The sequence below is a fragment of the Vidua chalybeata genome, chromosome 1 (genome assembly GCF_026979565.1).
Source record: "Vidua chalybeata isolate OUT-0048 chromosome 1, bVidCha1 merged haplotype, whole genome shotgun sequence".
In the NCBI taxonomy this organism is placed as follows: Eukaryota; Metazoa; Chordata; class Aves; order Passeriformes; family Viduidae; genus Vidua; species Vidua chalybeata.
Window position 1 is genome coordinate 153199697 of NC_071530.1, and position 14452 is coordinate 153214148.

General features: G+C 61.3%; 2 protein-coding genes across 2 annotated transcripts; both read left to right on the forward strand.

The window, feature by feature from the left end:
* Window positions 1–201: 201 nt before the first annotated feature.
* Window positions 202–1723, forward strand: LOC128790496 (epiplakin-like; the record flags this gene model as incomplete). Its single annotated transcript, XM_053947317.1, has 1 exon — window positions 202–1723. A coding segment is annotated over exon 1 (1188 nt), but the record flags the coding sequence as incomplete, so codon positions are not given.
* A 7-nt stretch (window positions 1724–1730) lies between these two features.
* On the forward strand, window positions 1731–13230 carry EPPK1 (epiplakin 1). Its single transcript, XM_053952363.1, has one exon. The coding sequence runs from the start codon at window positions 1817–1819 to the stop codon at window positions 13163–13165; it is 11349 nt and encodes a 3782-aa protein (XP_053808338.1). The 5' UTR covers window positions 1731–1816; the 3' UTR covers window positions 13166–13230.
* Window positions 13231–14452: the final 1222 nt, after the last annotated feature.

The window sequence follows — 14452 nt, forward strand, 5'->3', positions numbered from 1 at the left end:
CTTGTCACTCCAGCCCCTTGTCCCACATCCTTCCCAGCTCTCCTGGAGCCCCTTTAGGCCCTTCAAGGGGCTCTGAGCTCTCCCTGGAGCCTTTTCCTCTCCAGGTGAGCACCCCCGGCTCTTGCAGCCTGGCTCCAGAGGGGCTCCAGCCCTGGAGCAGCTCCGGGGCCTCCTCTGGGCTCTCTCCAGCAGCTGGGGCAGCTCTGCAGGTCGGCACAGGGACAGAGGGGCAGAATCCCCCCCTTCTTTGCTGCTGCCCACACTGGGGGATCAGCCCAGGGCACGGGGATTTTGGGGGTGCCAGGGCATGTGGAGCTTCTCATCCACTGAGTCCTTGAGTTTGGCCAGATCCCTCAGGATGGCACACCAAGTTTGGACATGTTCAGCCTCCGGCTGTCACTTCCTCCTGCCTGAGAATATTTCTGTTTCCGATTTCCCTGTATTTGACATGCAAACCATGGAGAAGTTGATTTCTCACTGAGCTCTCCCTCTCTCCGCAGAGTCCTGAGAGCTGTGAGAGGCGTGCAGCAGGAGGATGGAGAGCAAGCCAGCAGTGAATGGCCACGCTGTTCCCAGCTCTCCCGGGGAAGACGTGTCAGGGACAAACCGCTTGTGCCAGGACACGATGCCGTGCAAGCAGCAAAAAGCAGCTGGCAGGGACGCGGGGCCGGATGCTCCCGGGGAGCCCTCGGAGACAGCTGGCAGCATTGCAGGCGTGTACGTAGAGGCTTCAAAGAGGATAATGAGCTTTTATGAGGCCACCAGAGAGCACCTGCTGAGCCTGGATTCGGCCCTCTGCCTCCTCGAGGCCCAGGCGGCCACGGGCTCCATCTGCGACCCGCTGAGGAGCCGTCGTGTCCCCGTGGCAGAAGCCGTGCGGATGGGGCTGGTGGGGCTGGAGCTGAAGGAGAGGCTGCTCTCGGCTGACAGAGCTGCTACTGGCTTTGTGGACCCCTACACAGAAGAGAAAATCTCCCTCTACCAGGCGATCCAGAAGGAGCTGGTGGGGAGGGAGCAGGGCATTCGCCTGCTCCAGGCCCAGATGGCAACTGGAGGCGTCATCGACCCGGCCACCGGCGGCCGGCTCGCGGCAGATGTGGCCTGCGAGAGGGGATATTTGGATGAAGAGATGAGCCAGCTCGCCTCTGAGCCCGGCAATGAGGACAGCAAGGTGTTCCTTGAGCCCAGCACTATGGAGAAGGTGACTTACTCGGAGCTGAGGAGGAGGTGTGTTGTGGATCCAGCCTCAGGCTTCCTCCTCTTGCCGCTGCAAATCACATTCCCAGGGCTGGGAGGGAGGGTGAGCAGCAGGGACCTGATGGACTCTGGCATCATCAGCCATGACGTGTTCCGAGGCCTCGAGGAGGGAAGCATTTCTGCCCAGGAGGTGGCAGAGAATGACATTGTTCAGCACTTCCTGCGTGGGACGAGGAGCGTGGCTGGTGTTGTCCTGCCTTCCGGGGAGCAGAAGAGCCTCTACCAGGCGCTGAGGGAGCATCTCCTCGTGCCTGGTGCTGCTCTCATGCTCCTGCAAGTCCAGGCCTCCACGGGCAGCCTGACAGACCCCCTAAAGGACAAAAGCTACTCAGTGGACGAGGCTGTCAGGGTTGGTCTCATTGGCCCAGAGCTTTACGAGAAGCTGTCTTCAGCTGAGAAAGCCATCACTGGATACAGGGACCCGTCCACCGGAGAAATGCTCTCCCTATTCCAAGCCGTCAGGAAGGGCTTTGTTCCCAGGGATCACGGCCTTTGCCTTCTGGAGGCTCAGTTGGCCACGGGGGGTGTCATCGCCCCAGGCAGGCACCTCCGTGTCCCCATGGAGACAGCCTGCGAGTGGGGGTACCTGGACGAGGCCACCAGGCAGCTCCTCTCCAGCCCCCCTGACGACACGAAGGGGTTCTTCGACCCCGGCTCCAAGGAGAAGCTGAGCTACGCCGAGCTGCTGCAGCGCTGCGTCACCGACCCCAGCACGGGGCTCCTGCTGCTGCCGCTCGCTGGGGACGGCAGCGAAGGGTCCCGGGGGACACTCGGCTTCTTTGACCACAGGGCCCAGACAGCTCTGGAAAACACACAGGTACCCGTCGCTGTGGGGAAATTCAAGGGCAAGTCGGTGTCTCTGTGGAAACTGCTCTTCTCTGACTACATCCAGGGTGAGCAAAGAGCTGCGCTGGCTCAGCAGTTCCTGGCAGGAATGCTCTCCCTGCCGGGACTGGGAGAGGCCATCAGAGCCGCCGTTGAGGAAAAGGCTGCCACTGCTAATGTCACCTTCAAGGGCCTGAGGGACCAGGTGACGGCTGACCAGCTCCTGAGCTCAGAAATTATCAACAAAGACTTGTTCAAGAAACTCAAGGAGGGAGAAACTTCGGCCAAGGAAGTGGTCAGCATGGACACTGTCAGGAAGTACCTGCAGGGCACAGGAAGCATCGGCGGGCTGCTGCTCCCCGACTCCCAGGAGAAGATCAGCATCTACCAGGCAAAGCGGAAGGGACTTCTCAGGCCGGGAACGTCTCTGATTCTCCTGGAGGCGCAGGCTGCCACAGGGTTTGTCATTGACCCAGCTGCCAACAAGAAGTATTCCGTGGACGAGGCTTTACGAGCGAACGTCATTGGCCCGGACGTTTACGACAAGCTGCTGGCTGCGGAGAAATCTGTCACTGGCTACCGAGATCCTTACTCAGGGGATAAGATCTCCCTCTTCCAGGCCATGCAGAAGGACCTGATCGTCAGGGACCACGGCATCCGCCTGCTCGAGGCCCAGATCGCCACCGGCGGCATCATCGACCCCGTCAACAGCCACCGCATCCCGGTGGAGGTGGCCTACAAGCGTGGCTACTTCGACAAGAAGATGAATTTAATCCTCTCCGACCCCAGCGACGACACCAAGGGCTTCTTCGACCCCAACACCCACGAGAACCTGACGTACCTGCAGCTGAAGGAGAAATGCATCACCGAGCCCTCCACCGGGCTCTGCCTGCTCCCTCTGAACAGCAGGAAGCGGCAGTTCGTCGATGAGGCCACCAGGCAGGTGTTCAGGAGCTCCTGGCTGCCCGTCAGGTTTGGGCGCTTACGGGGGGAGAAGGTCTCTCTGTGGGACCTGCTGAACTCCGAGTACTTCAGCGAGGGGAGGCGCCGGGAGATTTTCAACCACTTCCAGCTGAGGAAGCTCGGCCTGGAGCAAATCCGGCTCATGCTGGAGGAGGAGATGAAGAAATGGGCCCCCATCAAGTTCCCGGCCATGAGAGGCAATGTCAGCGCTTATCACCTGATGGAAACCGGTGTCATCGACAGGGCCCTGTTCGAGCAGGTGCTGGAGGGATCCGTCACCCCAGAACAAGTCCTGCACATGGACTCTGTCAGGAAGTACCTCTATGGCTCGGGCAGCATTGGGGGGATTGTGCTCCAGCCGTCCAACCAGAGAATGAGCATTTACGAGGCCATGAAGCAGAACATCGTGGTGCCAGGAGTGGCCCTGCCCCTGCTGGAGGCCCAGGCTGCCACGGGCTTCATTATTGACCCCGTGAACAACCAGAAGCTCTGCGTGGATGAGGCCGTCAAGGAGGGAGTCATTGGGCCAGACGTCCACGAGAAGCTGCAGCAGGCGGAAGGGGCCGTGACGGGCTATAAAGATCCTTTCACGGGCAAGAAGATCCCCCTTTTCCAGGCGATGAAGAAGGGCCTGATCGCGGATAAGCAGGCCATGCAGCTCATGGAGGTGCAGATGGCCACAGGAGGCATCATCGACCCAACGTGTGGCCACCACATCCCCCTCGAGTCGGCCCAGCAGCGAGGCTGCCTGGATGAGGACACAAGCAAGGCCCTTTCCAAGCCCAGTGATGACCACAGAGTCTTCTGCCTGCCGGACAGCAAAGAGAGCGTGACCTACGCCGAGCTCATCCAGCACTGCCAGAAGGACGACGTCTCCGGCTTCCACTTGCTGCCTCTGGCACAGACAGCTGCTCCTGCCTACACCGACGAGCAAATCCAACGGATCTTCAAGGAAACCATGGTGAAGGAAAAAGGAGTCTCCCTCTGGGAGCTCGTGCACTCGGGGTATTTCACCGAGGAGCAGAGGAGCGACTTCATGGAGAAGTTCCGGTCAGAGGAGCTGTCGCTGGAGCAGCTGGTGGCTCTTGTGCTCAGGCTGGTGGGGGAGATGGAGATGAAAGCCAGGACCCAAATCTCCCTGGAAGGCCTGAGGGGCAGTGTCCCTGTGGTCTGGCTGCTGGACACGGGCATCATTTCTGAGAAGACCTTTGAAGAACTGGCTCAGGGCGTAAGAACTGCCGAAGAAGTGGCTGCAATGGAGAGTGTACAGAGGTACTTGAAGGGCACGGGCAGCATAGCTGGGGTCTTCATAGAGGCATCCAAACAGAAGATGAGCTTCTATGACGCCATGAAAAATAATCTCCTCCTCCCTGGGGCTGCTCTGAGGCTGCTGGAGGCTCAGGCGGCCACAGGATACCTGACTGACCCTGCCACAAACCGGAGGCTCAGCGTGAGGGACGCCGTGAGAGCGGCCGTTGTTGGGGAGGAGCTTACTGAGAAACTCCTTCTGGCTGAGAGGGCTGTGACGGGCTACACGGACCCCTACACCGGGGGCTCCATCTCCCTGTGCCAAGCGCTCAGGAAGGAACTCATCCCCCTGGCAGAGGCCGTGCCCTTGCTGGAGGCCCAGCTGGCCACGGGAGGGGTCGTTGATCCCATCCACCACCTCCACCTGCCACTCCAGGCTGCCTGCAGGTACGGCTTCTTCGACGAGGACCTGAACCAAACCCTCTCCCAGCTGGATGACAGCACCAAGACCTTTTTTGACCCAAACACCAAGGAGAACGTGACCTACCAGCAGCTGAAGGACCGGTGCATTCGTGAGGCCGAGTCGGGTCTGTGGCTCCTCCCTCTGTCAGAAAACGCGATGTTCTGCGTGGATGAGCAGACCATGAAGGTGCTGAAATCTGTGACTGTTTGTGTCAACGTGGGGCGGTTCAAAGGACAGACCGTGTCTGTCTGGGACCTCCTCAACTCCGAATACTTCTCAGACAGCCATAGAAGAGAGCTGGTGCAAAAGTACAAAGATGAGAAGGCTGAAGTGCTGCAGGAAATCACAACAATTATCACCACAATCATCCAAGAGACTGAGGCACAGGGCAAGAAGTTCGCATTCAAGGGCCTGCGGAAAAGAGTGTCCGCCAGTGACCTCTTCCAGTCCCAGCTGATCGACAAAAAAACCCTCGATGAGCTCAACCAGGGGAAGAAAACAGTCAAAGAAGTGACTGAAATGGAGTCTGTCCGCAGGTACCTGGAGGGCAGTAATTTCATAGCAGGGGTCCTTATCCAGCCAAGCAATGAGAAGATGAGCATCTACCAGGCCATGTGGAAGGGCATCCTGAGGCCAGGGACCGCCCTGGTGCTGCTGGAGGCACAGGCAGCCACCGGCTACATCATCGACCCTGAGAAAAACAAGAAGTTTTCAGTGGAGGAGGCGTTAGAGGTGGGTCTGATTGGAGGGGAGATTTTTGAAAAGCTGCTGGCGGCGGAGAGAGCCGTGACGGGCTACACCGACCCCTACACCAAAGCCCCAATGTCCCTGTTCGAAGCCATGAACCAAGGGCTGATTGTGAAGAGCCACGGCATCCGCCTGCTCGAGGCCCAGATCGCCACCGGCGGCATCATCGACCCCGTGCACAGCCACCGTGTCCCCGTGGAGGTGGCCTACAAGCGTGGCTACTTCGACCAGGAGATGAACCAGATCCTCTCCGACCCCAGCGATGACACCAAGGGCTTCTTCGACCCCAACACCCACGAGAACCTGACGTACATGCAGCTCCTGGAGAGATGCGTCCAAGACCCAGAGACTGGGTTGTACATGCTGCAGGTTGTAAAGGAGGGAGGGAAGTACTTCTACATTGATGAGTCCACAAAGCAGGCTTTGCGCTCAAAGCCCCTTCAAGTGAAGGTTGGAAAGTTTAAGGACCAAACAGTTTCCGTCTGGGAAGTCCTCTGCTCTCACTACATCTCAGAGCAGAAAAGGAAGGAGCTGGTGATGCAGTACAAAAGCAAAACCCTAGCGCTGGAAGAACTGATATCCCTCATCTTAAAAATCATCGAGGACACAGAGCAAAGAGGAGAAGCCCTCAAGGTCAGAGGACTGCGGGGGGAGGTGTCGGTATCAGAATTGTTCAACTCTGAGATCATTGACAAGAAAACTCTGGATCAGCTGCACGATGGGAGTCTCACACTCGCCAGCCTCGCAAAGAGGGACGCCATCCAAAGGTACCTGGACGGCACTGGGTGCATCGCTGGGGTTCTCCTCCCGTTGAGGAAAGAGGTGATGAGCATCTACCGGGCGCTGAAGGAAGGCCTCCTCACAGAGCAATGTGCGCTGGGGCTGCTGGAGGCGCAGGCGGCCACCGGCTTCCTCCTTGACCCCCGGAACAACCAGAAGCTCCCTGTGGACGAGGCTGTGTCCTCCGGGCTGGTGGGCAGCGAGCTGCGCGAGCAGCTGCTGTCGGCAGAGAAAGCCGTGACGGGATACACGGATCCTCAAACAGGAAGTAAAATATCTCTCTTCCAGGCTGTAAGACAGAAGGTAATAGTCAGGGATCGCGGCATCCGCCTGCTCGAGGCCCAGCTTGCCACTGGTGGCATCATCGACCCCTGGCATGGCCACCGCCTGCCCGTGGAGGTGGCCTACAAACGTGGGCACCTGGACGAGGACATGTTCCTCCTGCTTTCGGATCCAGATCACGGTAGCAAAGGCTTTATAGATCCAAACACTCACGAGAAGATCAGTTACAGCCAGCTCCTGCAGAGGTGTGCCAAAGACAGGGAGAGCGGCTTGTACCTGCTGCAGGTCCTGGAAAAGGAAGGCGACTATTTCTACATCGATGAGCAAACGAAAAACGCCCTGCTGTGCACAAAGGTCCAGGTGCCTGTGGGAAAATACAAGGGACAAGTCTTATCGCTGTGGGAGCTTCTCTGCTCCGAGTACATCACAGAGGAGAAAAGAAAAGAACTGGTGAAAAAATACAAAGCAGAATCCCAGCACATTGTGCAAGGAATCATTGAGACAATACTAAAGATCATTAGGGAAAAAGAGGAGGACAGGAGTGACGTCTGGTTCCAGGGAATCCGTCAGCAAATTACAGCATCAGAACTCCTCAGTGCACAAATAATTACAGAGGAAACAATAGAAAAACTCCATGAAGGAAAGGAGACGGCACAAGAAATAGCAAAAATGGACAGTGTGAGGAGATACCTCGAGGGAACTGGAAGCATCGCCGGCGTGCTGGTGCCCTCCAAGGCCGAGGCGGGCAAGATGGAGAAGATGAGCATCTACCAGGCCATGTGGAAGGGCATCCTGAGGCAGGGCACGGCGCTGGTGCTGCTGGAGGCGCAGGCGGCCACCGGCTTCATCATTGACCCGGTGAAAAACCAGAAGTTGTCTGTGGATGAGGCTGTGTCCTCTGGGCTGGTGGGCAGTGAACTGAAAAACAAACTTCTAAGCGCTGAGAGAGCTGTGACGGGCTACACCCACCCCTACACGGGACAAAAGATGTCCCTGTTCCAGGCAATGAAGCAGGAGCTGATCGTCAGGGACCACGGCATCCGCCTGCTCGAGGCCCAGATTGCCACCGGCGGCATCATCGACCCCGTGCACAGCCACCGCCTGCCCGTGGAGATGGCCTACAAGCGTGGCTACTTCGACCAGGAGATGAACCAGATCCTGTCCGACCCCGGCGACGACACCAAGGGCTTCTTCGACCCCAACACCCACGAGAACCTGACGTACCTGCAGCTGCTGCGCCGCTGCGTGCCCGACCCGGAGACGGGGCTGCTCATGCTGCAGCTGATGGACAAGGGCTCCGTGCTCTACCAGCTGACCGAGGATGCCCGCAGAGCCCTGCAGGCCGCCCGCACCATGCTGCCTGTGGGGCTCTTCCAGGGCCAGAGCGTCACCGTCTGGGAGCTCCTCTTCTCCCGCTACGTCCCCGACCACCGGCGCCAGGACCTCCTGCGCCGGTACAAGGCGGGGACAGTCACCGTTGCGGAGATGATCGAGGTCCTCACGGCCATCGTCACCGGGGCTGAGGCCCAGGGCCACGGTGCCCAGGGGGCCCCCAAGTCCCCAGAAAGGGAGGTCCTGCCCGAACCCGCCCAGAACGGCAGTGCCGCCAACTCCCAGAAGGAACGGGAACGGAATCTGGAGCGGGAGCGGGAGCAGGAGCTGGAGCAGTGCCTCAAGTCCCACACGGTGGAGGTGTCGGCAGGCGGCTTCCACGGCAGGAAGGTGTCCCTGTGGGAGCTGCTGTTCTCCAAGTTCGTGTCAGAGGCCAAGCGTCAGGAGCTGCTGGGGCGGCTGCGGGCCGGGAGCCTGGCGCCGGCCGAGCTGGCCACGCTGCTCACCCTCCTGGTGGAGGAGGCGGCGCGGCGCGGCAGCAGCGTGAAATTCACGGGCCTCAGGAGGCAGGTGAGCGCCTCGGACCTGCTGGACTCGGGCATCATCGACACGGGCACGCTGGCCGAGCTGGTGCAGGGCGCCAGGACGGTGCAGGAGGTGACGCAAATGGCCTCGGTCAAGCGCTACCTGGACGGCACGGGCGTCATCGCCGGCGTGCTGGTGCCCTCCAAGGCCGAGGCGGGCAAGATGGAGAAGATGAGCATCTACCAGGCCATGTGGAAGGGCATCCTGAGGCAGGGCACGGCGCTGGTGCTGCTGGAGGCGCAGGCGGCCACCGGCTTCCTGGTGGACCCCGTCAAGAACCAGAAGCTCTCCGTGGATGAGGCTGTGTCCTCGGGGCTGGTGGGCAGCGAGCTGCACGAGAAGCTGCTGTCGGCGGAGCGGGCCGTGACGGGCTACTCCGACCCCTACACGGGCGACAAAATCTCCCTCTTCCAGGCCATGAAGAAGGAGCTGATCGTCAGGGATCACGGCATCCGCCTGCTCGAGGCCCAGATCGCCACCGGCGGCATCATCGACCCCGTGCACAGCCACCGTGTCCCCGTGGAGGTGGCCTACAAGCGCGGCTACTTCGACCAGGAGATGAACCAGATCCTGTCCGACCCCGGCGATGACACCAAGGGCTTCTTCGACCCCAACACCCACGAGAACCTGACGTACCTGCAGCTGCTGCGCCGCTGCGTGCCCGACCCGGAGACGGGGCTGCTCATGCTGCAGCTGATGGACAAGGGCTCCGTGCTCTACCAGCTGACCGAGGATGCCCGCAGAGCCCTGCAGGCCGCCCGCACCACGCTGCCTGTGGGGCTCTTCCAGGGCCAGAGCGTCACCGTCTGGGAGCTCCTCTTCTCCCGCTACGTCCCCGACCACCGGCGCCAGGACCTCCTGCGCCGGTACAAGGCGGGGACAGTCACCGTTGCGGAGATGATCGAGGTCCTCACGGCCATCGTCACCGGGGCTGAGGCCCAGGGCCACGGTGCCCAGGGGGCCCCCAAGTCCCCAGAAAGGGAGGTCCTGCCCGAACCCGCCCAGAACGGCAGTGCCGCCAACTCCCAGAAGGAACGGGAACGGAATCTGGAGCGGGAGCAGGAGCTGGAGCAGTGCCTCAAGTCCCACACGGTGGAGGTGTCGGCAGGCGGCTTCCACGGCAGGAAGGTGTCCCTGTGGGAGCTGCTGTTCTCCAAGTTCGTGTCAGAGGCCAAGCGTCAGGAGCTGCTGGGGCGGCTGCGGGCCGGGAGCCTGGCGCCGGCCGAGCTGGCCACGCTGCTCACCCTCCTGGTGGAGGAGGCGGCGCGGCGCGGCAGCAGCGTGAAATTCACGGGCCTCAGGAGGCAGGTGAGCGCCTCGGACCTGCTGGACTCGGGCATCATCGACACGGGCACGCTGGCCGAGCTGGTGCAGGGCGCCAGGACGGTGCAGGAGGTGACGCAAATGGCCTCGGTCAAGCGCTACCTGGACGGCACGGGCGTCATCGCCGGCGTGCTGGTGCCCTCCAAGGCCGAGGCGGGCAAGATGGAGAAGATGAGCATCTACCAGGCCATGTGGAAGGGCATCCTGAGGCAGGGCACGGCGCTGGTGCTGCTGGAGGCGCAGGCGGCCACCGGCTTCCTGGTGGACCCCGTCAAGAACCAGAAGCTCTCCGTGGATGAGGCTGTGTCCTCGGGGCTGGTGGGCAGCGAGCTGCACGAGAAGCTGCTGTCGGCGGAGCGGGCCGTGACGGGCTACTCCGACCCCTACACGGGCGACAAAATCTCCCTCTTCCAGGCCATGAAGAAGGAGCTGATCGTCAGGGATCACGGCATCCGCCTGCTCGAGGCCCAGATCGCCACCGGCGGCATCATCGACCCCGTGCACAGCCACCGTGTCCCCGTGGAGGTGGCCTACAAGCGCGGCTACTTCGACCAGGAGATGAACCAGATCCTGTCCGACCCCGGCGACGACACCAAGGGCTTCTTCGACCCCAACACCCACGAGAACCTGACGTACCTGCAGCTGCTGCGCCGCTGCGTGCCCGACCCGGAGACGGGGCTGCTCATGCTGCAGCTGATGGACAAGGGCTCCGTGCTCTACCAGCTGACCGAGGATGCCCGCAGAGCCCTGCAGGCCGCCCGCACCACGCTGCCTGTGGGGCTCTTCCAGGGCCAGAGCGTCACCGTCTGGGAGCTCCTCTTCTCCCGCTACGTCCCCGACCACCGGCGCCAGGACCTCCTGCGCCGGTACAAGGCGGGGACAGTCACCATTGCGGAGATGATCGAGGTCCTCACGGCCATCGTCACCGGGGCTGAGGCCCAGGGCCACGGTGCCCAGGGGGCCCCCAAGTCCCCAGAAAGGGAGGTCCTGCCCGAACCCGCCCAGAACGGCAGTGCCGCCAACTCCCAGAAGGAACGGGAACGGAATCTGGAATGGGAGCAGGAGCTGGAGCAGTGCCTCAAGTCCCACACGGTGGAGGTGTCGGCAGGCGGCTTCCACGGCAGGAAGGTGTCCCTGTGGGAGCTGCTGTTCTCCAAGTTCGTGTCAGAGGCGAAGCGTCAGGAGCTGCTGGGGCGGCTGCGGGCCGGGAGCCTGGCGCCGGCCGAGCTGGCCACGCTGCTCACCCTCCTGGTGGAGGAGGCGGCGCGGCGCGGCAGCAGCGTGAAATTCACGGGCCTCAGGAGGCAGGTGAGCGCCTCGGACCTGCTGGACTCGGGCATCATCGACACGGGCACGCTGGCCGAGCTGGTGCAGGGCGCCAGGACGGTGCAGGAGGTGACGCAAATGGCCTCGGTCAAGCGCTACCTGGACGGCACGGGCGTCATCGCCGGCGTGCTGGTGCCCTCCAAGGCCGAGGCGGGCAAGATGGAGAAGATGAGCATCTACCAGGCCATGTGGAAGGGCATCCTGAGGCAGGGCACGGCGCTGGTGCTGCTGGAGGCGCAGGCGGCCACCGGCTTCCTGGTGGACCCCGTCAAGAACCAGAAGCTCTCCGTGGATGAGGCTGTGTCCTCGGGGCTGGTGGGCAGCGAGCTGCACGAGAAGCTGCTGTCGGCGGAGCGGGCCGTGACGGGCTACTCCGACCCCTACACGGGCGACAAAATCTCCCTCTTCCAGGCCATGAAGAAGGAGCTGATCGTCAGGGACCACGGCATCCGCCTGCTCGAGGCCCAGATCGCCACCGGCGGCATCATCGACCCCGTGCACAGCCACCGTGTCCCCGTGGAGGTGGCCTACAAGCGTGGCTACTTCGACCAGGAGATGAACCAGATCCTGTCCGACCCCGGCGACGACACCAAGGGCTTCTTCGACCCCAACACCCACGAGAACCTGACGTACCTGCAGCTGCTGCGCCGCTGCGTGCCCGACCCGGAGACGGGGCTGCTCATGCTGCAGCTGATGGACAAGGGCTCCGTGCTCTACCAGCTGACCGAGGATGCCCGCAGAGCCCTGCAGGCCGCCCGCACCACGCTGCCTGTGGGGCTCTTCCAGGGCCAGAGCGTCACCGTCTGGGAGCTCCTCTTCTCCCGCTACGTCCCCGACCACCGGCGCCAGGACCTCCTGCGCCGGTACAAGGCGGGGACAGTCACCGTTGCGGAGATGATCGAGGTCCTCACGGCCATCGTCACCGGGGCTGAGGCCCAGGGCCACGGTGCCCAGGGGGCCCCCAAGTCCCCAGAAAGGGAGGTCCTGCCCGAACCCACCCAGAACGGCAGTGCCGCCAACTCCCAGAAGGAACGGGAACGGAATCTGGAGCGGGAGCGGGAGCAGGAGCTGGAGCAGTGCCTCAAGTCCCACACGGTGGAGGTGTCGGCAGGCGGCTTCCACGGCAGGAAGGTGTCCCTGTGGGAGCTGCTGTTCTCCAAGTTCGTGTCAGAGGCCAAGCGTCAGGAGCTGCTGGGGCGGCTGCGGGCCGGGAGCCTGGCGCCGGCCGAGCTGGCCACGCTGCTCACCCTCCTGGTGGAGGAGGCGGCGCGGCGCAGCAGCAGCGTGAAATTCACGGGCCTCAGGAGGCAGGTGAGCGCCTCGGACCTGCTGGACTCGGGCATCATCGACACGGGCACGCTGGCCGAGCTGGTGCAGGGCGCCAGGACGGTGCAGGAGGTGACGCAAATGGCCTCGGTCAAGCGCTACCTGGACGGCACGGGCGTCATCGCCGGCGTGCTGGTGCCCTCCAAGGCCGAGGCGGGCAAGATGGAGAAGATGAGCATCTACCAGGCCATGTGGAAGGGCATCCTGAGGCAGGGCACGGCGCTGGTGCTGCTGGAGGCGCAGGCGGCCACCGGCTTCCTGGTGGACCCCGTCAAGAACCAGAAGCTCTCCGTGGATGAGGCTGTGTCCTCGGGGCTGGTGGGCAGCGAGCTGCACGAGAAGCTGCTGTCGGCGGAGCGGGCCGTGACGGGCTACTCCGACCCCTACACGGGCGACAAAATCTCCCTCTTCCAGGCCATGAAGAAGGAGCTGATCGTCAGGGATCACGGCATCCGCCTGCTCGAGGCCCAGATCGCCACCGGCGGCATCATCGACCCCGTGCACAGCCACCGTGTCCCCGTGGAGGTGGCCTACAAGCGCGGCTACTTCGACCAGGAGATGAACCAGATCCTGTCCGACCCCGGCGACGACACCAAGGGCTTCTTCGACCCCAACACCCACGAGAACCTGACGTACCTGCAGCTGCTGCGCCGCTGCGTGCCCGACCCGGAGACGGGGCTTTATTTCCTCAATGTGTTTCAAAAATAATTGCAAAATCTTTTTATTTTTTTCCTTGTTTGTGCCTTGTGGAAGAATGTTACTATTGTGAATAATTATTTTGCTGCTGGTGTTTGTCTTTCTTTTTCTGAACATTTTTTTTACCATTTATGATCCCAGTGAGGGAATTTCCTTCATGATCTCTTTTCTTTACCACCACCCACCCACATCAGGTGCAACTTTGAAGTGCCTCCCCCTGAGCAGTGTTGTTGCATTGCATTGTTCATCTTTTCTCGGTCACCTTTCAGGAACAGAGGAGGATGCCCGGGTTATCTCAGGTCATTTTGGTGAAATGTGTCATCCCCATTTTCCTCACGCAGGTTTTAGTGCAGGTCTTTCTTCTGTATGGGTGTTGCTGTGAGTGGTATTTTTATTCTCTGCCTCTATTTTCCTGCATGTGCCAGCTATTTTCCCCAGAAGCTTTGCAGGACGATATTTGGGTTGCAAGTTTTCAAGCCGGGACAGCGTGGAGAGCAGATTTCTGCGTGGGCAGGACGCCAGGCTTGCGTTGGGTGTCACCGGCGTGGCAAATACATCATCTGTGTTTGCACTCCGTGCCTCGGCCTGTCCTGCCTTTCCGGGGGTGTCTGGAGCACGAACAGCCTCAGCCCGGAGTGGTTTGGTCTGTCTCTGTGCTTTCCCTCCCTCCGTGAAGCCTCCGTGGGGATGGATCCTCACAGGAGCTGGGAGCGGACGTGGCTGTGCTGTGCTTTTAGTCTGTCCCTCCACAGTGGAGCCTCCCTTCCCTCCTGCTCCTTTTGCCCTCCCGTGTCCTGAGCTGACTCAGCCACACGCCACAGGAGAGGAACAGCCCCGGAGCCACTCTTCCATGCAGTTCAGGGATGAATAATTCCACTGCCGTTTAATGGGAGGAAACTTGCCCTCCTTAAATGTGCTGCCTTGGGGTGTTTGCCTCAATTAACCTGGTAATGTCCTGGAAAATGGACTTTTGGCCACAAGCTTGTACAGCTGGGAACAAGTGTAGAGGAGGTGTGGGACTCCTCACCGTAACCTGCTGTGGGGCCCAGAGAGTTCCAGAAAATGAGGGGACAAACTAATGGGAGAGAAGTCACGGAATCAGGGAATGGTTTGGGTGGGAAGGGGCCTTCTCATCCCACCCCCTGCAATGGCAGGGACACCTTCCACTGTCCCAGGCTGCTCCAAGCCCCATCCAGCCTGGCCTTGGACACTTCCAGGGATCCAGGGGCAGCCACAGCTTCTCTGGGCACCCCGTGCCAGGGCCTCACCACCCTCACAGGGAATTCCTTCCAGTATCTA